The sequence below is a fragment of the Diadema antillarum genome, unplaced genomic scaffold (assembly GCF_040938485.1).
Source record: "Diadema antillarum isolate AM-2024a unplaced genomic scaffold, OU_Dant_1.0 seq00001039_RagTag, whole genome shotgun sequence".
In the NCBI taxonomy this organism is placed as follows: domain Eukaryota; kingdom Metazoa; phylum Echinodermata; class Echinoidea; order Diadematoida; family Diadematidae; genus Diadema; species Diadema antillarum.
The window spans coordinates 335,364-360,509 of NW_027271870.1; the positions used below are offsets into that span (position 1 = coordinate 335,364).

At 38.9% G+C, this 25,146-nt stretch overlaps 1 protein-coding gene across 1 annotated transcript in view; it reads left to right on the top strand.

Annotated features, from left to right (window-relative positions):
• LOC139742943 (ankyrin repeat, SAM and basic leucine zipper domain-containing protein 1-like) overlaps positions 1 to 25,146 on the top strand; it is a 76,543-nt gene that overhangs the window by 37,966 nt on the left and 13,431 nt on the right. The window contains exons 5-6 of the mRNA XM_071653451.1: positions 17,772 to 17,883; positions 20,170 to 20,301. Coding sequence (XP_071509552.1) covers positions 17,772 to 17,883; positions 20,170 to 20,301 — 244 coding nt within the window. The remainder of the gene's footprint in view (positions 1 to 17,771; positions 17,884 to 20,169; positions 20,302 to 25,146) is intronic.

Here is a 25,146-nt window from a genome sequence, read left to right on the forward strand (position 1 = left end):
TAAAGGGAATATGTGACCCGCTACAACAAAATGATCCTAAAGTCGGGCGAGGTCAATTATTTGAAAATTGCATGGCATAATTTCCTAATCTTTCTGCTTTAAATTGATATATAACACATCTCATAAAAATAATTGGCTGCGGAGATATCGATGTTTAAAAGAGAGCATGTCGAGACGTCTGGGAAATCACTGTTTCGAGAAAAGCACCGTAAAAGTTTTCCTTGCAACGCAATCACGATCAAGGGACACGCAAGTCAGTTTTCAACTCCGGACAATAGAAGGCAAGCCCTAGCAACTCCCGAAATGCTCATTCAAGCACAGCATCGGCGGTCTCCTCACCGACCAATCAGTGACCAGGATGCCAGGAGAAGCGGCTGGGCTTAGCGCACCCCGCCTGCACGCACCAGTCGACTGGGCAGTGTGTGAGCTTCACACTTTGGTTAGCGGCAAGCAGCAAACTGACCAATGAGATCACTCTGGTCGTTGTTAGGGGCGGAGCCTATCTGTAGCGCTCAATCCAAATTTTGGAACCAGTTTCTGCTTCGTTGAAACGCCAAAAAACATGGCCCAGAAAAATGCAATTTTTTGGTCTTTCCTTTCACCATTTTGCTTCAAAATTTCGACAGATGATAGAAGATATGTCAGACTACAATAATATGTCAAAATCAGAAAATCGTAAGTTTTGACCAATTTTGATGCTCTGACTTCAAACTCGATTTTCACGGCTTCGACCGTGCGCGACTTTAGGACCCTTTTGTTGTAGCGGGTCACATATTGTTCTTCCTGTTTGACTGAGGGGACTCCTTTTTCTTCTTTAATTGTGGAAATAGCAAATTTTATAAAGGAGTACATAATCCTACAGGTACATCTTAACCCACTGAGGATGGTTTGATTTTGCTACAACATGCATTTCCCATTGACGCTTGCCCTAGAATACTCGGGACTCGTCATCAGCGGGCCAAGATTATATGTTTTGCTCAGATCCACCATCATTTATCCCAATATGTAGGACCAAGGAAATCGCAACTTCAACTTTAGCCGTGGACACCAATTACTATAAAGCCAGGAATTATCTTGGGCATGAGATTGCGAATTTTGTGAGGAGCCTAGATTTGTGAAAGTAAAATGCATGCAATAGTGTGTATGCATTTCATTGAATGCCAGTGGTGAGTCGTGAAAGTTTCATGCCATAAATATTTCTGGTTTCACAGTCTGGTATATGTTGAATGTAGATGCTGTTCTTTTTTCCTCAACGATGCTTGATTATTTGTACAGTGAGGGTATCAATACTGAAATGCTTCATATACATGCCTCATGCTTCACAAGTATAATATTTTGTGAATTATGACCTGCATGACAATTTCACTTTAATTTAAATCACAATTGATGACCAAACTGAGAGAATAACTAGTAAGAAACCAAGTATTATCTCTTTTCAGGGGGAAAATTATAGGCCACATTGGATTACTATGTAGGACCTACAGCTCATTTGTGTGATGGGAAACAATAATTTTGTTTATATGAAATATTGTTCAAGTCTTCAATATCAAGCCTGTAGTACTTGGTATCATGAAGAGTGATTGCTATTTGTGCTCTCTGAACGCTGCGCGACATATTTTGCACCATTTTTAGTGTGATTTTGCCAGTTGTTGCAATCATGCTGAACGTAATCAGGCTTTCTCAGAAACATAATTTTCTGAAGGTCCTGCAGTAAATAGATGTGTACACCTTTCTAGGGGTGCACAATATCACTTCTGGCATAGAAATAAGTTTCCAAACAACTTTCAGAGAGATTTTGGCACTTGATATTAATAGATTCAAAGCTGTTTTGATTTACGTATGAGGTTAGAAGTGCCTTTCTGAAGTGCCGCAAAAAGTGTGATTGCAAATACGTTTTAGCCAGAAACATGTTTCTGTGGAGATGATAAACACAAACTCATTTTGAAATGCGTGTATAGCTCAAACGTGCCCATGCCAACCTCTGCCAACTACACATCTCTGCTCCTCAGGTCAAGGCTCCCCTCTTGTGTCACAAAAGAGATGATAAATGTAACAACTCAAGAAATGCAATCCCAAAGGCCTTTGCAGATGCATTTTGTGGGTATCAAAACATGTTTCAAACGTGGGAAAGATGATAAGCGCAGCCTTAGGTACCGCTCAAGCTTCACTGTTCATACTTGTAGGGTTACTAAACAATGCGTCGCACTAATGACATAATTCCTGCTTTGAGCATGGAATGTTGTATGGGCATCACTCCAGTTTTGTTTTTTTTTTTGCTTCATGCTTTGATCAAAGCATGAAAAATCCATGTTTGGTCTCAAAAGCTGTGAGGAGATGATATCTTCATCTATATTGGTTCAGTTTCACAGACTGTTTTGCTGTTTTTCATTTAAAAAGGGGGATATTTAGAAATGCTACCCCTAAACTCTTAAAATCAACAAAATATAAAAGCAGCATTTCAGTGTAGTGCTATATTTTCCTTTTCATTTTATGTAGTGGCTGAAAGTATGGTGGGAACAAAACATCAGAAAATGGATCAAAATTGCAAAAATGCCTTATTTGACACTTTTATTTGTGCCTCCCCGAATCTGTGGAAATTGGCCTCACACCATGTTGAATCTCCATCAGCGCTGAGTGACACAGGAAATTGTGCTTGAGACTCTCGCGGAAGTTGTTTAGGAGTCCCAGCTTGGTTCTTCTACAGAACCACGGATGGATGGTTTTCTTTGATATCTCTGCAGCTACATAGCCATATGTCAGAAGAACCAAAGAAATTTTAGATGAATTTGTTTGATATCTCTGTCTCTAGTCTACAGAATCATACCTCTGTAGAAGCAAAGGAATATGAGGAATGGACTTGATATCTCTGCAGGGATGTAGCCATATCTCAGTATGACATGTGGAAAGTTTTGCAAAAACTTCGATCAAAAAGTTTTGGCAGGAAGTTCTGTGGGAAGTTTGCAGTCACACTGGCAAAACTTCTCGATCTTAAACTTCTCGATCTTTTGCCAGTTTGACCGGGCCTTATATGTGCCTTTAAGAAATGGTGGGTGTGGAAAGGGATGGGGTTGGAGAACCTTTGAGCTAAAAATCCTCCTGTTAGGTGTTCAGCTGAGTTGAATTAAAGCATTTAGAGCTAGAACTCTGTGGTTTCCGCTAAGTGGTACTCAAGGTCAGGATATTTCGGCACCTGACAGAGTACTAGAATCTACCCATGTTCCAAGTTCAACTCCCCTACCCCTTCCATTATTCACTTTGGATTGTGACAGAAGAGAATGAAGGTAAATAAGCTACAGGTGTATGAAATGATGCTGTGATATATAAAGCCCATCCACATTGGCAACACCCCAACAAAAAGAGGGGAAAAAATGGGGGGGGGGGGGTAATTTACCAAATACAAGGAAACAAAAAAACTTGTTTAGAGAATAAACTTGGGAGTTTCCCTCCCCTCAGAAACTTTCACTTTTTTTTTAGGGGGGGGGGGGGGGTTGGCATGGTGTCTCATGTGTGCAACTTGTTACTGCACTGTGTGGTATTAGGTAGTATCTCCAGGCAGGTGAAGGTTGTGAATTACAGTACGATGTAACTCATGTGCTTGCATAATATGCAATAAGAACTGAGGAGAGTCATATGACAAAACTTTTTGTTTGTTTGTTTGTTAATGAGTAGTGAGTATTATCTTGAAAGAGCAGCAAAAAGACTGTGAAACAGATGTAGGAATTCAAGAAGTTGCAGGTAAGATTCTTTTTTCATTTTTTTGGTTCAAAGTGAGAACTTTGAAGTGTGTAGATAGATGTATTCACCAAACCACTTTCAACAAAAGTCTTGAAAAATCCCTGGATGTTTCTCTGCTAATGTACACACCTAGACTGTTAATCACTTGAAGAGATGGTTCTTATTTGGCATGGTTATTGTAAAACGAGGAATGTCCATGTGCATTTTAATTTTGCTAATTTCGCAAGAGCCAAGATTCGCTAAAATTATAATGCACTTGAATTTCTTGTCTACACTATATGCATTGAATGTTAGAGGCAACTTCCGAAAATATCATGCTGTGAAAAAGGCTGTCGGCTCCAATTCGCAAAAATTTCATGCTGCGAAAAAATCGTGATTTACAGTATATAGTGCTGTAGAAGGAAACCATTTGTGACCCGCTACAACAAAAGGATCCTGAAGTCACTGACGGCCGAGCCGAGAAAATCGAGTTTGAAGTTGCATCGTCAAAATTGGTCAAAACTATCGGATTTCTGTTTTTGGCATAATTTTGTAGTCTATTGTTTTGTTTATCATCTGGCGAAATTTCGAAGCTAAATAACCAAAGGAAAGGCAAGAAATTAGCGTTTTTCTGGGCCATGATTTTCCGACTTTCAATGTAAGAGAAACGTGTCCGAAGATTTGGATTTAGCGCTGCAGCTAGACTCCGCCCCTAGCAACGAGGGAGTGATCTTATTGGTCAGTGCGTGGCATCCTGATTACCAATTGGTCTTGCGTAGACCGCTGGCACTAAGCTTGACTGAACATGGCGGAGGTCGCTAGGAGCGTGCCTTCTATTGTCAAGCGGTGAAAATTGTCTCACCTCCCCATGACCATGATAGTGTCGGAAGGACAACTTTGAAGGCGTTTTTCTCGAAACTCTGATTTCCTCAACCACTTGACATGCGCTAATAAAATCATCGATATCTCCGCAACCGAGTAGTTTTATGAGTTGTGCTATATAGGAAATTAAAGTAGAAGAGTACGGGAATAATATCATGCCATTTTCAGAAAATTGGCCTCCCCCGACTTTTGGATCCTTTTGTTGTAGCGGGTTACATTTGATTGGAAATGTATGACTGATAGACATTGAACAGTTGTTAGTTTGTGGATACTGGGAAGCAGGGAAAGACAGTGACAGAGAACAAATTCTCTCCTGTTCATCAGATGCAAGCAACAAAAGGAAAACATGAATGTGCCCCAGAGTACATGGAGATGACATGAAATTTTAAGAAGTATAGGGCCTACTCATGATTTGTTTTTGTTTGTGTGTTTTTCTTCTTTTTTTACCAGGCTTACCCTGTATTGCAAGTCCTAGACCTAACAAGACTGTTCTTGATGCTGTCCCATGTTTTATGTTCTAGGTGACATCAGAAAAATCTTTTGTCTCATGTTATAAAAGAGACAATTGTACAATTAAAGTACAACTGTGAATAGGGCCTCATGTTATAAAAGAGACAATTGTACAATTAAAGTACAACTGTAAATAGGGCCTACGTGGTATAGGCCTACTGTACGTATCTCCAATTTCCACTGTAGTAGGTAACCAGCCCAACTATGTGACTAAGGTTAAAAGTTTGGGAATCCAATTTGTTTGAAATTCCCATGATAGTGATAAAATCTTCTTTGGCAGATTTTGGTGTGTTTTGTTTTTTTCATTTCCTTCCTGTTTTTGTGTTAGTTATCACAAATCTGTTCCTGGTTGCCTCGGAAATATGGGTCTGCATGGGTCATTGGAATATAAAGCTAAAATGTGGTTCAAAGTGGAGGTGTGCTTCTGACCTCACTCCTTTTTGATAATAGAGTGCTTTAAAGGTAGGCCTATTATTTACCATTTGCAGATGAATCAAAAACCCAGCTCTAGTGCTTCAAAATAGTTCTAACACGATAGTCAGTGGGGTGCGTTCGAGCGCTCTTCTTAAGCAAACTGTACCATACCGTACCCGCGCCAGAGGAGCGCTCGAACGCTCCTAAACCGAGCCAAAAGTGGTCCACTTCCCGATGTGCTCCAAAAGCATACCAAAGCGTTCCAAAAATTTGCTGTAAAGTATGAGCGTATCTTGCACATACGTCACAATGCAAAAACATGATTCTCTTTGTTCGGGACAGCTGTAAGTATTTCAAGCAACAGTTGAATGACATTCTTGCTACAAACAAGCGTGACCTTTTTTAAAAATAACTTGTGAGGTACGCTTTCTCCACAGAGCGCTCGAACGCTCCAAAACTGGCACAGTTCGGTACGGTATGCTCTGGTTCAGTTCGCTTTGGTTCGCTTTTGAGCACTCAAACGCAACCAGGGATAGAAACAACCAATGTAAAAATGTTAATCAGTGTAATCACTTTTAAGTATTGTTAAATATACAAAATGTGAACAATAGTTGATAAGATTGTTTCTGGAATAAACCATCAACAGTTATGATTTATTAAGAAGAATAGTGATATCTCCTTATATTTTTGACTTCATTGCAAACTTTTCATAAGGTTGGATGTTTTGTGATACGACTGACCTACACATTTGAATCAGATGTGATAACTCAGTCATTTTTTTTAAATCACTGCTCCCAATGGTAAACAGTACCTTTAAATCCCCTCATTTTTCTAATCCATCCAGCCCCCCCCCCCCTTCCAGACATCAAGGTCAGAGTTATAAGCTTGTATACAAATGGCAATCAAAGCTATGTGTAGTCTTGTTTGCGTCTTTTGAATAGATAGCGTGGTATTATATTTCTCAATTCTGAATTTTCTTACATGTTGTGTTTGATGGTAGTATGGGCTCTTATCCACACAATTCTGTGATTTTGAGAATAGTGCCTTTGCAAATGCAATGTGATACCACCCTGCACATCAGCAAAATGTTCTATAAACAGACAATCATGAAATGTGTTGGTCTCTGAAACTGGGCCACCAAGTAATCATGTGATCATTATCTAGAGCAAATAAATTGATCCCACTAGTACAAGAAGGGTGTAAGCCTGTAATATGTGAGCTTTGGCTTGATGTGTTTCAATGATGGAACTCCATATTTAATGATGTTGTGAAGCCTCAAATCCCAGCTTGTTGATATCATGAACAAGACTTGCTCTGATCTGGCTGATCTTAGCAACAGTTTATGCATGCCACTTGAAACTGTGAAGAGTTTTTCTAAGTTTTTCACATCCATTTGAAAGATTTGGATGTGTTTGTGCAAAAATCTGCCCACAATATCATTCTTTCAGGAGGAGAACATTCCAAGGTTTGAACCTAAAGGGGAACCGGGTGTCCCCTCCTGAAGTAAACTTTTTTTTTTCATTATTGTATGTGATAGGTGAGAGGGGGTCAAGTTTGCCCCACTTCATCAAGTGTGGGGTGCAACCCCTGGCCTCATTCTGTCTGGCAAAATTCTTGCAGTTCCTCAGAGGAAACTGGCAAATGTTTCTGTTTTTCTCCTGTTATTACCTTAATCCCTCCCTGTTAAAGTCTACCCCCTCCCTTCTTCACCCTTTTGATCTTTCTTTTCATTGAAGTAAAGAAAATGTTTATATTTGAAATGCCTCTTATCTTCTGAAGATCACCAAGTAGAAGATGAAAGCAAGAACTGGATGATATCTTTGTGTTCATTTCCTATGCCTACACTTCCCATATTTTATATTGAATTTTTCTCTGTAAATTATTGTGCATTGAACATCATTCTCAGTCACTTTCATCTGAAACTACTTGTCAGTAATGGTATTAAAGACACTCAGTCGTGGCGAGTGGTTTGTGCGGCACGGAGACGAACGCAACACGCTGCCTCCCCCATTCTGTATCAAATGTAGTGACCCCCGAATGAGAATAGCGCTGGCTCAATGGGTCAGCGAAAATACGGTAGGCTACAAGAGAGCTCCCTGTGCTCATCTCCTAACCCAAAATGGCTGTCCCAGCGAGCCCCGAGAGCTTCCGAATGGACGCACTCTCAGTGCGCATGCGCATGAAGAGAGGCCAAAAGAGCCACGCGTCTTCTGACCTCTCTCCTCCAATCACCGCAACTCGCGGTGACAATATTTGTGTATGATGCGTACACACACACGTACACACACACACACACACACACACACACACACGCCGCAGCGTCTTCTGGCCTCTCTCCTCCAATCACCGCAGCTCGCGGTGACAGTGTTTGTGTATGATGCGTACACACACACGCACACACATACACTAAAATTTGTCTCAGTGGTAGCATTACACAAACTTCGGTCGTTCGGAGTTTACGTACCATTAGGGATGGCGATCGGCTGCCTTTAAGGGAAACCAAAACCCAAAGAGAAATGTGGATTGAGTAAAAGCAGCAACATTAGTAGAACACATCAGTGAAAGTTTGAGGAGACTATTAGAGGTTATAATGTCATGTGTGGTCAACAATATAAAAAATATGTAAAGGAAATTCTACAAAAATTCACTTTTCTAGCATAATTAAAGAGCACTTGACTTACCACTTACCACCAAGCAGGAGGAATACTTGCTACCCTTAACATATGTCAGGATCGAGTTGATGGAATGTGTAATTTTCATGAAAAATGAATTTTTGGTGAATTCCCTTTATATTTTCATTATATTGCTGTCCACACATGACATCATAGCTTCTCATAATCTTCTTATCCAGCAGTTTCTACACTTAAACTTTGAAAATTGATAACTTTTGCCTCGATTTTGTGATTTTTCTCAAACTTTCACTGATGTATTCTACTAATGTTGCTGCTTTCACTCAATCCACATGTCTCTTTGGGTTTTAGCTTCCTTTAAACTTCAGAACTTTATTGACATCATCGTGCCCCCCAACACGCCAGCACATGCACACACTGTGCCTAAGCACTTAAACCACCTGCCACTTTCTCACTCTTTCACAAATCTCCAGCCTTCTTTTCTTTCTACTTATATTTTTAAAAAGATTTCTTTCTTTTTTAAGCACAATCCCTTGTGAAATGTATTGTCTGGAAAATAACTTGAAGTTGAAGAATCAAGTATATGGGGGTGGGGATGGATGGCCAATATTTATTGGAATCAACCCCAGACAATCGGAACCATGTGTGGAGTCAGCTCAAATGCCCCCCCCCCCCCTTCTTTCTTCTACAAGTTGAGCCAGCTATATACAAAATGACAGTAACCCCCCCCCCCCAGAAAAAAAAAAAAGTGGTGAGAGTTAGCCTTTATCCAGGCCCTCTCTCAATATTAGATGCGAAAAAGAAGCAAGCAGTGGAGAAGCATAAGTTGAAGTCAAGCCACTGGTGTGAAGCAAAGACCCAGAGAAAGGGGCTAAATAGAACTTAAAAATCTTTGAATTACCAAATTCTGCTGCAAGCGTTTGGTAGCGAAAATCAGAACCAAACAGCAGAATTCTGGTTAACGTAGCATGATCAATTTTGCACTAACAGACAATGGATGAATCTGGTACATGTATGTCCAATGTTGATGCAACATCTGAATCTTTCTGTTTTATAAGAGTCATGAAATATGAGAACACGAAATAACTGAAACAGGTTATGTATAACGTTCAGCTCATTTTGCATGTGGTTGTCGGATGCTAACTGAAAAACCAGCGTAAGGACTACTTCAGAGTAGGTCTATCCATGTACGTTGTTGGGTATGAAGGCATTTGCAGAACTGATGATCTCTGTGTATCACATTGTCAGTTACAAAACAAGTTTGTATTAAATATATCCATCTCTTTCTTCTCCCGCTTGTGTGTGTGTACGTATTTTCAGCTCATTGTGCTTTCATTATGAAACCTAGCTTGATACTGCTTTCATTATGAAACCTAGCTTGATTCATCTTAATGGGAGGTTTCTATCCCCCCCCCCCCCATGCAGTGTGCCCATTATTGTAGCTTGATTTATTTCAAAACTGGGTCAATGACTTTCACTTTCTCAATGTCCTTCCTGATCAATTGTCCTTTGTATGACCTCCTCCCCCACCCCCACCCCCACCCCCCCCCCCAAAAAAAATGATGTTTTTGTGTTGCAGTGATCTGGATACAAATGTAGAAATAAATGGAAATGCTAATTGTGCGATGTATGGAGGCATTCTTGTTTGCCGTCTTTTCATATTGATACAAAAACATGAAGTGATTTGAGTTTTATGTAAGGTGTGTTCTGTCTCAGTGTGCAGTCACCATATGTCACTTGCTCTCTATTCCAAGCTACAGTGTATCTTGTATGATATCTGATTTAGAATGGAAGGGAAGTACAGCTATTACACTCAACTTTTTTCATAGGAGATACCTCCGTGGTACTACAATTTAAAAACTCAGTCACCTAACCACTGGACCTTAAAATGTAGAATATTACTCTACAGTCATTCCGTACAATAAATAACAAAATGAAAATTTAAAAAAAAAAATTGAACAGACAGAAGAGTATTACTGCACAGAAAGCAAAATGTCACCGTCATCTCGCAGAATAGGGCCTACATGATAAAAGCATTCATATACAATTGTTCAAAACTACAATACTCTTCAGGATGTTCACATTCTTCTTCCTATTCAGCAGTCATTCTTTGTAGTCTCAATAAATCTTGTGCACTATCCAGAGATATATCCAAAGGAGTGTGTATAAATCACGCTCACAATTTGCTAGCTGCAAAAATCAAATGATTTCACGAATCAAGTATACAAAGACAATTGTTTGTATACCCAAAATACAATGTACAGCATAGAGCTCTACATGTTATACAAGGGACTAAAAGGCACTGAATAGGCATATTTTTTATCCAATATGAAAGCCTTTATTGGTTTCCCGCAGGGAACACAGAATGAAGAGTTTGGTATTGCCTGCATAGGTCATGCATCACGATGGGCAGGAAACATTATGTGGAAACCATCAGTGATAACCATCTCAAGCTCATTGAATTCTGTCTGTTTCATACCTCATTAATATGTTATAAGTATAGATTAAAGGGATCGTATAGTTTTGGATGAGACCTAATTTCAGGTTTTTAATTTTTTTTGGTGAGATAATGAGAAACCACTTATGAAATATGAAAGAGCATGTACAAAATGTAATTCCATAAGGAATTCAATGTTTATTATTTGATGAAAATTGGTTTTGAAATGGCTGAGATATCCAAAACGGAGTAATTCTAATAAAGTGTGGGACCCACATTTTATTACAATCGCTTTGTTTTACTTTGTTTTTGGATGTTTCAGTCTTTCCCAAACCTGATTTTCATCAAATAAACTTTGGAATCCTCTTAAAATAGTATGCTTTGTACTATTTCATAAGTGTTTTCTTGGCATCTCGCAAAAAGTTAAAAACCCAATTCTCATCTCCACCAATACTGTACCATCCCTTTAAGCAGGCTGTATTATAAATGTAAAGCTTCCAGTCTAGGGCCTCCTCATAAAAGCTTCCTCAACCTTTGACTCCCCCCCCCCCCTTTTTTTTTTTTATGGGGGGTGCTTAGTTTATCATTTTTATCATCTTGTAAGAATTTTTAGTTGGGTTTAGTAAGTACAATATATTTGTATTCTGAAATGGAGTTACCACAGTGTTCAAGAATGTCTTTGAAAGCTATCAATTAAAAAATCTATACCAATCAAGTTGTCAAAAAGGCCTCAATTAGCTGACATTTTCATGTTTTATCTATTTTACTGGATCTCAGGACATATAATTGGATTTTTATTAGGAAATCCATCATATAATTTCTGAGCCATTGTGTGTTTATGGGTAGCCATCAGAAAATATATGACACAAACCGACTCTTTGGGGTCAGTAGAATCATTAGCCCTTATAAAAATGGGAGAAAAGGAGGTGTTTGAAAAAAAGAACAACAACAGTTATTAAAATTGTAGCAATCCTATACAATGTACTGATAGAAGACTTATTCCTGTATACGTGTATGTGTGTGTGTGGGAGGGGGGATTTGTGCGTGTCTGTTTGTGTTGATAAGTAATTAACCATAGGCACATTGCTGGTCCCAAACACCTATATCTACATGTATGTATGTACATTTTAGTGAAGATGCAGCAAATTTATGTGTAATCTGCAATACCTAGGCCTACTTGTTGATGCCACAGAATGTCATTGGCATTGCACTACCAACCTTTTATAGCAAACTGTAAGATTATTTATGTCAAACCTCAGCTTCCACTCATGGAACTGCTGTAAAACCAGAAATTTTTGCATGCATGAATCTTCAGTGAATTTTTAGAGGAGCCAAAATTTGCGAAAGTCAAATGCATGCAAACATTTTTATTTATTTATTTATTTTTTTTTTTTTTGTCTACACAATGCACTGAATGCCAGTGGCAATTCGCGAAAGTGCTTGCTGCGAAAAAGGCTGTTGGTTTCAATTCGCAAAAGTTTCATGCTGCGGATATTTCTGGTTTTCCAGTAGATGATGGTTTGATCTGATAGCAAAGAAGATTGTGGGTCTGAATTTAGAGACTATTAATGTAGAGGTCACCCAGCCTATTGTTGCAGTCTCCTTTATAAGCTTTTGATATTCTTTCCATACCATTGTGTTTATGTTAGGTGTATAACATTATTGCAGTATTAGAAGCTCATCAGTGGAGGGATTAGGAGTATTTCTGGTCATTTCAAGTTCAAATGTTTGGGAGGGTTTTCCTACTAATCTACCAAGCAAATTAGATTTGGATTTGACTCAAAAGGGGATCAAATTCTCTGTAGCCACATGAAGATTTAGGGAATATAACCCAAATGTATAAATGACGAGAATTGTTATCATGCAAAGTATACAGCTACAGATGTTACTTTCCAATATTAAAGTAAAATTCCCTGCTTGATACACTTGTATGTCCAATAGTGGACCAAGTGGAATAAAAAAAGGAATCAGTCTTGGACTTGAACCTGTCACCTACTCTGTTAATTATGTCACCTAACAACAGTTCATCCAGTTCTTGGCAGTACCATAATGAAGTAAGATCAAATACCTGACACCATACTTCTTTTGCATTCTATCTTATTCATAATCACTGTCTGTTCTTCAACTAACCCCATAAAGTGGCACATGAAATGGAGTTGTATAGTTTATCCTCCCTGGTTTATTACATGATACAGTGCACTCCCGTTATAATGAACATGGTTATAACGAAATTCCAGTTACAATGAAGTAAAAATTCAGGCCGTAATATTATCTGCTCTATGTGTTTTTATTGCTTATCTGCTCGGTTATAACGATATTTCGATATAATGAAAGAAAACCGAGGACTTCGTTGTAACAGGATTCCACTGTAAATGCATGTAATAACGTCTACGTGTAGTACTGTATGCCTATTTCTGGTTGGGAAAGCTGTGCATCCTAACAGAGAATCAAATGTTTCCACAAATGTGCACTGTAGTCCCCTTCCCCCCCCCCCCCCCCCCCCTTTCACATACACTTGAAAATAAAAGTTTACAGTGTATAAGAATTATTGTTGAAATCTGGGTAATTTGCTTAATGCAAACACAATCTTAAAACAAAAACAAAAATACCAAACACAGTGTGGAATACATAGATAATTTTCTTAATCCCATGATCCAACATGCTGCACTAATCCTGGGATGAGGAGGCTTGGGGTCAGGCTCCAGTCATTGTTTAAACAAGCACAGTATGGAGATTTAGAGTACATGCTTTGCTTGCAGTCACATGAGCTTCTTCTTTTTTTTTTTGTCACATGCGAACAAAGATGCCTAAAATTGAGTTTTGTATCACAGCTCCCCCCCCCCCCCTGAAAAAACCCCAATAGTTCTTGCGTATAAATGGGTCATATGAATGTATAATGCCTAAAGGAAACCAAAACCCAAAGAGAAATGTGGATTGAGTGAAAGCAGCAGCATTAGTAGAACACATCAGTGAAAGTTTGAGGAAAATCGGACAATCAATGCAAAACTTATGAATTTTTAAAGTTTTGGTGTTTTAACTGCTGGATGACGAGACTACTTGAGTTTATGGCATCATGTGTGAACAGCTATTATATAGGAAATATAAAGAAAATTTATCATGATTTCACTTTTCTAGCAGAATGAAAGAGCACTTGATTACTGCTTTCAGAAAGCAGGGGAATGATTACTACCCTTAACATATGTCAGTATCAAGTTGATGGAATGTGTAATTTTCAAAAAAAAAGGAATTGGGGGGGGGGGGGGAATTCCCCTTATATTTTCTTTTTATTGTTGTCCTAAAAATTTTTACAGAGGGCTCCTACTCAAATATCAATGAGTAGGTCCTGAGGGGTCATCTCTCCAAATTTGGTGCTTTTATCCGCCGTGTAATGGTAATTTCGCTATTAAGCGACCTGACAATAATGAGGAGAAAAGGGGAGAAGACAGTCTCTGTGGTAAATGGAGGGGGGGTGGGGTGAAACAATTTGAAGCGAGATAATACGGCAAGAAGAAATGTGTGGGATATGTGAATATATTGTTTACTCATTGCACTGTAGTTGCCTGGCTTCTATGCTTTGCTTGCTCCCCCCCCCCCCCCCCCCCACCCCTTTTCCAACTAATAATCATCTGATTATTGATTTACCTTGTCAACCACAAAAGATACCTGGTAGAGATCCCTGTAAAGGATGCACTGTAGATAGATGGTGATTATTCTGTGCAGGCTACCGTGAAAAGGATATGCTCTCACAACCTGGGCATACACATATCACAGATAATGAGAGTCATTAAATTCCTTTTTTTTTAATTTCATTTTTTTTGGATTTTTTTGGGACAGGAGGGATGGGATTGTATTGATAGGGAAAGGTACCATATGGCCATATACACCGTTGTATGTCCATAAATATAATTTATTTATAAATGTAATATAAACTTCTTGTATAGTTGATAGTGGATATACAATGTATATCACAAATTAAAGTGAACATATTGTGTAATTCAGTGCATTGAGAAATTCCTAATTTTTTCTGCTCTTTTCTTTTTTGTTTTGCTGACTTCTGCTTAAGTTGACATTCGCGTATTAGCCCACAGATTTTCTCTAATACCGTGCATGTCGACTTCACGAGGTGTACGGTGTACAGTATACGATGTGTATTAATAAAGCATTATTGTACATTTAGATATCTGTGTGTGTGAGTGTACAGTTGTATATGTAGGCTTATGTGTGTGTGTGTGTGTGCACTTACCCATGGTGGAAAATGAGGACACACACATGAACTTTACATAATAAAACCGAGGACACACAGAGAACCGAGGACATCCTCGGTTCGCAGACTATTCCAAACGGTCTGCTTTTGCATGTAGGGGTACATGTTTGTAGGCCCAGCTCGATTAGCATTATTGTAATAAGTCCTCGGTTGTATGGTAATATACGAATGAGTCCTCGGTTGACAAGAGTCCTACTTACACACAGGTCCTCGGATATGTGGTAAAATTCTTGTGGGTAAAATAGGTCCTGGGTTTCCACCATGTGTGTGTGTGTGTGTGTGTGTGTGTGTGTGTGTGTGTGTATACCCTGTGTGTGTGCATGCATGTGTGTCCATGCAACTGAGAATAGCACTGTGATGGAAAATTGATTCTTTTTCTATTTTTGTTTTCTGATCATGGCATTTGTTTCTGTTGTATCTGCTAGCATCTTCATGTGATGCAGAAAATTCCATCTGTTTTTATGCTTCATCTCGATAGGAGTGAAGAATATTTGTATTGAAAAAAGAATATTAAAGATTCCTTTACTGTGACATGATTAATAATGACCATGTTTTTAGTGTGTGTGTGTGTGGGGGGGGGGGGGGCTTTTGCTGTAAAAGTGAGAGTCAGCCGAATGCTATCCCCACCCTGCCTGCACTTACTGAGACGTTTCTGCTCATGCATGCTGTAGGTCTTGATTACGATTATAAGGGGCTTGTGAATTCCCTCAGGTTCTGGCTTGTGACAGTTTATGATCCTACGTGATCCGTCAGTGATCGATCTTTTATTAGGAGGAAGAAGAAGATTGGTGTGACATTCACGTGGTGCTGAAACAAGGCAGAGTTCATTTCCAATATAAGGGGAAGAAAGAGAGACGGACAGACAGACAGACAGACAGAGAAAGAAAGAATTTAGAAAAAATGAGGGGTAGAGGGGAAAAAAGATACAAATCAGAGGACAGCTGATATAGAGACTTTGACCCTTGTTACCATAAAAATGGAATCAGAGGGTATGAAAATCATTTTACATATTTTACATTCATGAGACTTTCTAGATATTTGGTAGTTCGTAGAGGATGAAATTTTCATGATTACAGGCAATTTCCATTATAATAAAGTTATTGGATCAGCATGTTTTTTTCATTATAGTGACATTTTGTTAAAGCCAAACAACAAAGTGCATAAAGATGAATATGTAAAGATAATAATTTCGGGACCTAAATTTTTATTTCATTGTAATGAAATTTTTGTTATATCCATGTTTGTTATAACGGGCTTGCACTGTACTAATGCTTGGCATTCAAAGTTTAGCGAACATCATTGTCAGATCTTACTACTGTAAAAATGGAAATTTGTGCATTTCGCGCAGCCAGAAACCAAAGCATAAAATAAAACCACGCAAATATTATTGCCTGTCATGCATTGTATGTTCCTCTAATTAATGTCTTCATTTTGCAGAAATGAAAACACAGGAAATTCATCTTACCCGGCCAAGCACACACACACACACACACACACACACACACACACACACACACATGCACATGAAAAAAAAAGAAAAAAATACTCTTGCAAAAACATTTTTACAGTAGGCCTGTTGTTCGGTATCTGTAACAATGAAAGGAGTCTGTTGTTTTTCTTTGAACAGGCTTGATATATGGCAACACAGAATGATGGGACTGCTTTGATTTTGAGTAAAATCTGTAGGTCATGGGTCAAAGGTAGAGGCCAACACCTATAAATTATTGTTTGCATGGGAGACTTGGCAAGTTGGTCCATAAATGAAAAATTACATTTTTTTTTTCCCACTGGTTGGATGTTTGTTAGGGAGAGGCAAATCTGTAAAAGATTTTAGAACATAACAAAAATGTTTGTGTTCTGCAAGAAAACAAAGATTTGGTATTCCCCTGTGAAGGGAAGAAGGGAGAATTATTCAGTATCATTCCTTTGCAGAAAGTCCATGATAATCGCACACAGATAAACAAAAGCAGAAATTGTCCTTCAAGCTATTCCTCAAACCTGGTACATGGTTTTAGAAGAAAGGTTTTAGACTTCTGATTATTATGAATTTTGAAAGTGATGTGTTTAAGAATGGCCAGAAATGACAACAGTGCATTCATCGATATCTGATATCTGTATGCGGATTCTAGCATTTCCTAAATGGCAGACAAAGTAGGGAAATGGCTTCCGAGCAGTCAAGGAGAAAAGGAGTATGGGTGTATTATAAATGCCGAGTATGTGTTGTTTGTGTGTGCATATTTGTTTACGGTTTTCTCATCCATGTGCAGCGCTTGGTATTCACCAGGGAACAATAGGGCAATGCATGATTGAACAGACTCTGTTCATGATGCAACTTTAATAACCATGTGAACTGCAGTCTCATGTCTGCAGTTGTTTTCCTAGTCATGAGTTCACAGAGCACTGTACAGCAGTATGTTTTTTCACGGCATGAAATTTTCACGAATTGGAGCCGACAGCCCTTTTTTTTTTTTTGCGGCATGAAATTTTCGTGATTTGCCAATGGCATTCAATGCATAAAGTGTAGACAAGAACTATGTGTGCATTAGTTTTAATTTCACAAATATTGGTTTTCACGAGATTCGTGAAATTAAAATGCACATGAATGCTATGAGAGTCTCTTGAGAATAAGACAAGAATTCTGGTCAAATACCTCTCTTCCTCCCTCCCCCCCTCCTCCCTCGCTCCCTCTCTCTCACTCAGATTTATGTTGCTTTACTCCCAGCCTGCAAGATGTTTTCCTCTACCAATATAATATTCAGAATTGCATTTTTTTTTAAGTGATGACATGAAACTCCATCATTTTTTCTTCTCTCCCTTTCTCTCTCTTCCTATCTCTCTTGATCTCTATCTGACTGACTTTAATGCCTTTGAATTGTATCTTCTCTCCTTACATTTTCTTTTTTTGTTCGTATATTTGCAGGAGTCACATGACACCACTAATGATTGCATCACAGCATGGCCACGCCCGAGTGGTGGAGAAGCTGCTAGCCTGTGGAGCGACAGTGGACTACACAGACAACAGGAGATGGACAGTAAGACAAGAATGGGATATAAGACAGAGTTGGTCATTGGGTCAGTCAACATCTTTTGGCAAAGGCAGATGGGGTCCATTTCATTAGAGCTATATGATAATACCTCTTTTCAGTAACCCTCCTGGCTCAGGCCAGGCCCAAGTTAAGTAGTAAAATGTTCAGTTTTTTAATGGGTTGGGCCACTTCATGCCAGGCGCTGACTATTTTGCCGTTGCTGCAGCCTGGCACCAGGCGTGGGCCAGGCTCAGGCCTGGCGCTGATCGAAGAGGTTGTGAATGGTAGCAGTGCTAGGCTCGGCCCAAATTCCTTGCACGGTAAAAAGTCACAATTACCTGGCCATGCCTCCCATAACACGCATTCAGTTACCATGGTAGTTATATCCCGTACGTGGCTGAGTTCTTGATGAATGGGTCATCGTAAAAGTAGCGCTGCTCTGCTATAGTTGCTGAACACAATTTTTACTCCTGGGTGCGGGCCAATTTAGCTAGGGCCAGGAGCTGGCCAAAAATGCACAAGTTACTGAAAGTGGTATGAGAAACTTATTGCTTATGAGACACACTTATGAGAGACTTCGTGAAATGGATTTTACTTTTATTTGAAAGTCTCTCATAGCTACATATGAGCAATTCTAGCCATTGTGAGTTTTACAATGTCAAGACTTATATGTGATGACTTTATGAAATGGACCCCTGGTGAAATGATCAGTTAAAAAATATGCCACCCTCTACCTTAGAGATTCTTAAGTGCTGCTACCTCTTTGAAAATAAAAACAAAATCACAAACAATAAACTGGCATTACCAAACATTACCAAAGATTGTGATACTGCAAAAATACTACAGTAGTTTGCTTAGAGTCAAGCAAACTAGAAGTGAAACACTTCCTCTACAGCTTGTGCTTGTTCAAGTGAAATAACTGATAAAGAATGATTTTCCATTAAAAAACAAGTTAAATTCAGCACAAACACTTTCTAAACTGGATAGAGCATCTTGAAGTTTAACATTGCAGTGAGCTGTAAAAAGTTTTTTTAAACTATAGAGTGATTGAAATCTTAGTTTGGTATTATTGCTATTGACTTCTGGATGGTTAGAAGATAGTTGAATATCACTTCACATTCAAATTTTTGCAAACACTCTGCAGTGAGAGCAAAGACCATTGAAACAAAATAAATTGTTAAAAGTAACACCCAAATGCTTGAAAAAGGAAGTGGCTGGTATTTATGTTTTGGAAAAAAAAAAGAATACCACATCCTGGCTATATCCTGCATATCGTTTGTGGTAGAGAAAGAAATTTCTTGTTGACATTTACGTGTATATTCAGTTCTGTGGGAGACCTTGTGTATTTTACCTTGCATCTAGGAGAAAAAAAAAAAAAAATATATATATATATATACATGTAACCCTCAGAATTGTGTACTCCTAACCTTGGCTACCTTTTTATGAAAATGTTTTTCATGAGCTTTTCTTTCCGCAAATAAAAAAAAATAGAGTTTCATTTTTTCAAATAGCTGTGACTGAAAGGACCCTGTGTTTTGTTAAGCTCATGTTTCAGCAATAGCATTGCCTCTTTTATCTGAAATTTTCTCATGCCATTATGTCCTATCAGAACTGAATGAGTGCACATTGCAAAATAAAGAAGGATAAAGCAGTATGATGCAAATATAACACACTGTGGCAGATACAGCGATGTAGTTCTTCCGAAATGATATCGTTCAAATAAGTGCGATGCATAGTGCTAAATAGCTGTCAAATCATATTCTGGAACATATTCTCCTGGACTGACTTCAGTTTAACACATCAAAAATTTGGGGAAAGACAGATACGTGTACTATGCATTTGGAATTATAGTCATTGTGAACAAATTGAATAGAACTGCGTAACTAGGAAACAATCCTATATTAAACTCCGTGATAAGCAGGATCTAAATCCCTCTTTCTGTGAGTGCACTGTAAATACAGTTTTAATTGATTTGATCTATGAATGGCATGTTGAAAATGATGAGATATTCGCTCCATGCCTTTGTGAAATTATGCACGTTATTCCCTTGAGGAGTCTAAAATTCATAGTAGACTCGTGTTTATGTCCTGCCAAGCTTCCTATGGAAAGTGGGTAAAGGTTCAGGCTGTGTATAAAAACTGAGAGTGATTCAGGAATGTATGAACAAGAGCATATAAGTAGAATGAGAATATGAGAACAGTACAGTTATCCTTATGTGTCTTATTTCAATACACATATCTTCGCTTGCACCGACTGAGTGCCAGTATATTCATTCCCATTCTCTTTTTCCAGGCGTTGTTCTATGCAGCAGAGTCGGGTCACAGGCGCGTCGTCGAACTGCTTCTGGGCAGCCGGGCCGACCCCACGAAGTGGTGCAGCGATGGGAAGGCGGCTGATATTGCCTACGAGAAAGGTCACAAAGAGGTGAGCAGCAGCCAGCTATAGGTTGAGGGAGAGGGGCCAACAAGGCTTCCACATAGGCAGGGGCACCAAGAGGCATTTGAGTGGCAGCAACCTGTTGGTCAATGGTAGGGTCTCGGGCAATAACCCCCTGGGCAGTTGCCCCGTCCCTTCCCCTGACCCTAACCTAATCCTAATCCTAACCCTAACCCAAACACTAGACCGTAAACCTAACCCTAATTGCCAGTGTTGCCCAAATACAAAAATAAGCAACCAGAGATATGCATTAGTGGCTGTAACCTCATAGTCAATGGCAATTCAGCAATGCTTTGACATGAGAAGGGTCAACAAGTGGTCTATCAATGGTGGGCACCTGTTGGTAGGTGGCTGCTACCTGTCTATAGTTAGATGCACTGCTCTGTGACGTCTCGGGCAGTTGTCATGGAAAAGTTCACATTTTTACCCCATCCTCCTCTGCAAAGGATTTATAGGTACAGAGGATGAACAGCCTTTGCTAGGAGCAGCAGGGAAGTTGAGAAGGGTTAGTGATGCAGCATAAAACTGACAGCAAATAAACATGAAACAAACAACTAGTCTCAATCTTTGTGTGGCACAAAAAGCTGCTGAAAACTGCTTATCCATTAGTGGCGAGCCCATGGAGTAAAATGGAGTCAAAAGTAGTAGAATCTTCATCAGAGGCAAAATCTTTACAACTAAAATGTGCCGCAGCAGAGAGTTGTTGCATCTTTGGTTTTGTATTTTGTTTTTCCAGTCAGTAATCTCTACAAGGAAACACAAATTAAAGATAAACCACAAACCAAGTAGACCCAAATCTGCTTGTCCTTTGACAGAGATAAATTTGTGTGTGGATATAGACAGACAAATAATTTACTTTAACAGGAAACAGCCATTTGCCCACACACTTATTTTCAGAAAAACACCTTAACTCTTCTCAATGTCCAGGCATCCATTTAACTCCTGTTTTTCAGCACAGCAATATATTTACATATCTGACATCAGACAGTCACTTTACTTTGGCAGTCAGAATTGCCAAAATTGAAATTAAAGGGATCTTATAGTTTTGATTAAGACCTAACTTCATGTTTATAATACTTTTTGGTGAGATAATGAGAAACCTCGCATGAAATATGTAAGAGCATGTACAGTCTGTACATTGTAATTCCAATGGGAATTCATCATTTATTTGATGAAATTTGGTCTTAGAATGGCTGAGATATCCAAAGTACAGCAATCCTAATAATAACAAATTAATAAACTATTAAATTACTGTCGCTTTGTTTTAGTTTGTTATTAGATGCCTGTGCCATTCCATAATTGATTTTCGTTAAATAAACGTTGAATTCCTCGTAGAATGGTACAGTGTATGCTCTGCACTATTTCGTTAGTAGTTTCTTGGTATCTCGCAAAAAGTTAAAAGCCTTATCCTCATCTCCACTAATACTATACCATCCCTTTTTAAGGTCTCAGTAGCAGAAAAAACATATAGTCCCCAAACTGCCTTAAAACTTTCAACATTCTGTCAAAAGAAGCCATTGACAGCCCTTACAAATAGCTCATGTTGGGTTAAAAAAAAAAAAAAAAGGTTGTTGACCTATGGAGGTGCAGGGGAGCGTGTTGGCTTGAGTGAGTCACTGAACAAACTGTGATGGTAATGCTGAGATGCGTTCACACTCGGAGCATCCTGCTTGGCAGGTGATGAGATGTCAGCTCCACTGATGTGCTGTAGCTGTGTTCACACTACCAGCATGCTTCTGTGGCAGATAAAATTGGTTACATCAACACATACAAATTGTATATAACAGTACTTTCCATGGCTTCTCTCTCCCCATCCCCACTACGTCCTTCTTTCCAAACAAAACTTGTCTGTCTATAATAGCATGTTTATTGTATATGTAGCATTGGGGAGCAATAGATACAGATATAAATGTAAAATATGAATAATGTGGAATGCAGCATTACAGGAAATCAAGTGACCTACAGCCCCTTTCCCCCTCCCCCCAATATCACGTGTCTAGTTAACTTTTTCCACTGATTGATCATGCACAAGCAAAGCAGATCTGCAGCCTCTTTCACTTTTCAATTTCAATATCAAAGTTGTGTACGTTTTTAAATCTTAAACTCTTCTTGGGTATTTTATATAATCGAATAAAGAAATCCAGCAGATAGGAGTTTCCTATTGCCGGGCAGTAGAGTACAACCATATGTATGTACAGTAGTAGCTGTGTTACAGAAATGTACCTTATATTTTATTACTGTCATTATCATCATTTTTTATTGTACAGACTGTTAGCAGTAGGTTGCCCTTGGAATGATTCCAAGTTTATCAATTAATGCTCCGCTTGGGTCAGGTTTGGTGCGCTTTGAACAGCTGTGGGAATATCACTCTGCCCGCACACTAACAATCGCTGTGCTTGCGCCAAATATCAAACAGGTTTGTTGATCTCCTCCACTCTGCGGTCATGAATGCAGCATTCCTGTTTCACTTTCATGCTGCCTTTTTTACTGATTAGACTCGTCATTTGCATGGGGTGTGGCATTGATTTAGTGGCATGGCAATTATTATGCCATGACAATGATGTATCAGTGTCTCTCGATTCAAAGGAGCTGATGAAATTGAAACAAAAGTCCGAAGAAGGAATACATTGTCCAGGGAAACCTTGTTGTAACAAACTGCACGATACCACTTACATTTCCTTGTTATATGAGGAGATAATCAACCGAATGTCAGAGGCATGGGGCCTGCAAACTTATATCTCATTATATTGGGAGAGGGGAATATTAGAGGAATGGATCTGCAAATTTACCTTCTTATAAACAAGTATCGCGCTATATCCGACCTCGAAATTACAAGGTTCTGCTGAACTTATCCCCATCCCCCTTATTTATTCATTTTATTCTTTTTCTGAGATAGGATTTTGCTATTCAAGAGTTATTCTGTTATTCACATGAGTCAATGATCTTGTTCCCCTGTGTAGTTTATTTCTTGTTCAGTTCAATTCAATCCAGGGGCCCAACTGTTTGGGGGTGGAAGGGTGGGAGGGGGGTAAGGAATCGTTACAAATCCTCTTCTAGAACCAGACATCATGAGCTAAGTTTGTGCTGCAGCACTGTGAAGACTAACAAAGGTAAACTGCCCGTGATGATTTCCGTGCAGTGAAATACATGCGTGAAACATGCAAGTTAGTGCTCATCAGGCATGCAATAAGTGTATTATTGTAAACAGAGGCAAGAATCGGTTGTCTCGCTCAACAACCTCTAGAGTGCCCTGTCGCTTTGCCGCACAGCCTTAAAACTTTATTCAGGGACTATTTTGTGAATGTGAACTCGTTGAACTCATTGAAGTACCACTTCTTTGCATACTTCACATTTTAACCATGATACAATATATCTCTACATTTGTAGGTTATATTCATTTAGTGTGGTGTGGTAATGATGATTATGGTTGTATCCTCTAAATTTATCAGTAATTCACTTTTTCTTCTGCAAGTGACACGTACACATGTGACATATTTTCAGGAGGAGAATGGGGGAGGGGAGAGACGATGAACAGAGGATAACAAAATAATTGTATAATTTCTGCTTTTACATTGCACTGTTCACAACATGTTATGAGATTAGCGAGCATTGAGAATTAGAGAACAAACATGTTCTCCTTTTAGCCTTTGGGAAATAATATATACATTATAGCATCCATGAGTTACTGGTAGGGTAAAAACTATTCAAATAAAAAAAGAACTTGCACTGTGTATTATATGTACAGTATATGTATTTAATGTACATGAGAATATTTTCTCAGTTCCAACGAAGGTAAACCCTGGATGGCGTCCTTCACATTGTCTTAAAAGCCATATTCCAGTCTGATGTGATGGATTGTGCCAGGTAATCCATGCAAAATACATGCCCTTGCAAAATATTTCTAGTGTGACTCACGCCGACCTCGCCAAATTCCACGGAGGCTGCAACATGTTGAAATTATAAGGGCTTTACACAGTGAAGAACAAATCATATTGGATTAAAAACTGAAAGTGGTGAAGAATCATGTTCAAGCATTTGCATGAAAGAAAGACAGATATGAAACATGCAGCTGTGGTTTGGGCAAAATTTTAGCTTCAATCCAGAAAGTTTCATTTATGTTGTACATCAGCAGACAAACAAAATACTATGTTAAACTTTGTGCGTAGAACATAGTTGACGGCTCATTCCAGACACTTTGCCATGTTTGTTTGAATGAGAAATGTGCAATTCGATCAACTGAAGAGACAGGGCTATCATTTTCAGAGCATTGTAATTTATCAATAGAACATAAACCAGGAGCTGTTGCATTGAAGCCAGGATGCTTGAATATGCTGCAAAGCTGACATAACTGACGACATACCAGGTTCACGCATTAGAGCAGGGCAGGTACATAGTTTGCCAGAGCTAGTTGTACCATCAGCTATTACCGAGTTACATAGTTACGTGTATGAACAAGGGTGAAATTTTCCAGCTATGATATCTTGCCTGCTGTGTGGTGCTGTGAGTAATTTTGGCATATTTGTTCCAACAAGCCTCATGAATGCAAGAAGGTCCCACCCAGATGCAAACTGTCAAAAATGAAAGCTACTTCACCATGAATATCTATTCTGAAAGCTACTCTACCATGAAACTCTATTCTGGGCAAACTAAATCAGTGTCAGTGGCAATCTTGAAAAGTGATTTGATCTTTCTGTAAGTTGATTAGATTTTGTCAAATTTGCCCAAGATTGAGACCAATCGAATTTAGATTACTTATTGCCAAGTGGTGAAAATACACTTCATCGTTTAAGTTTAAAAAGTCAGTGAAATTCATGTTCAAAGGAGTAGTCATTA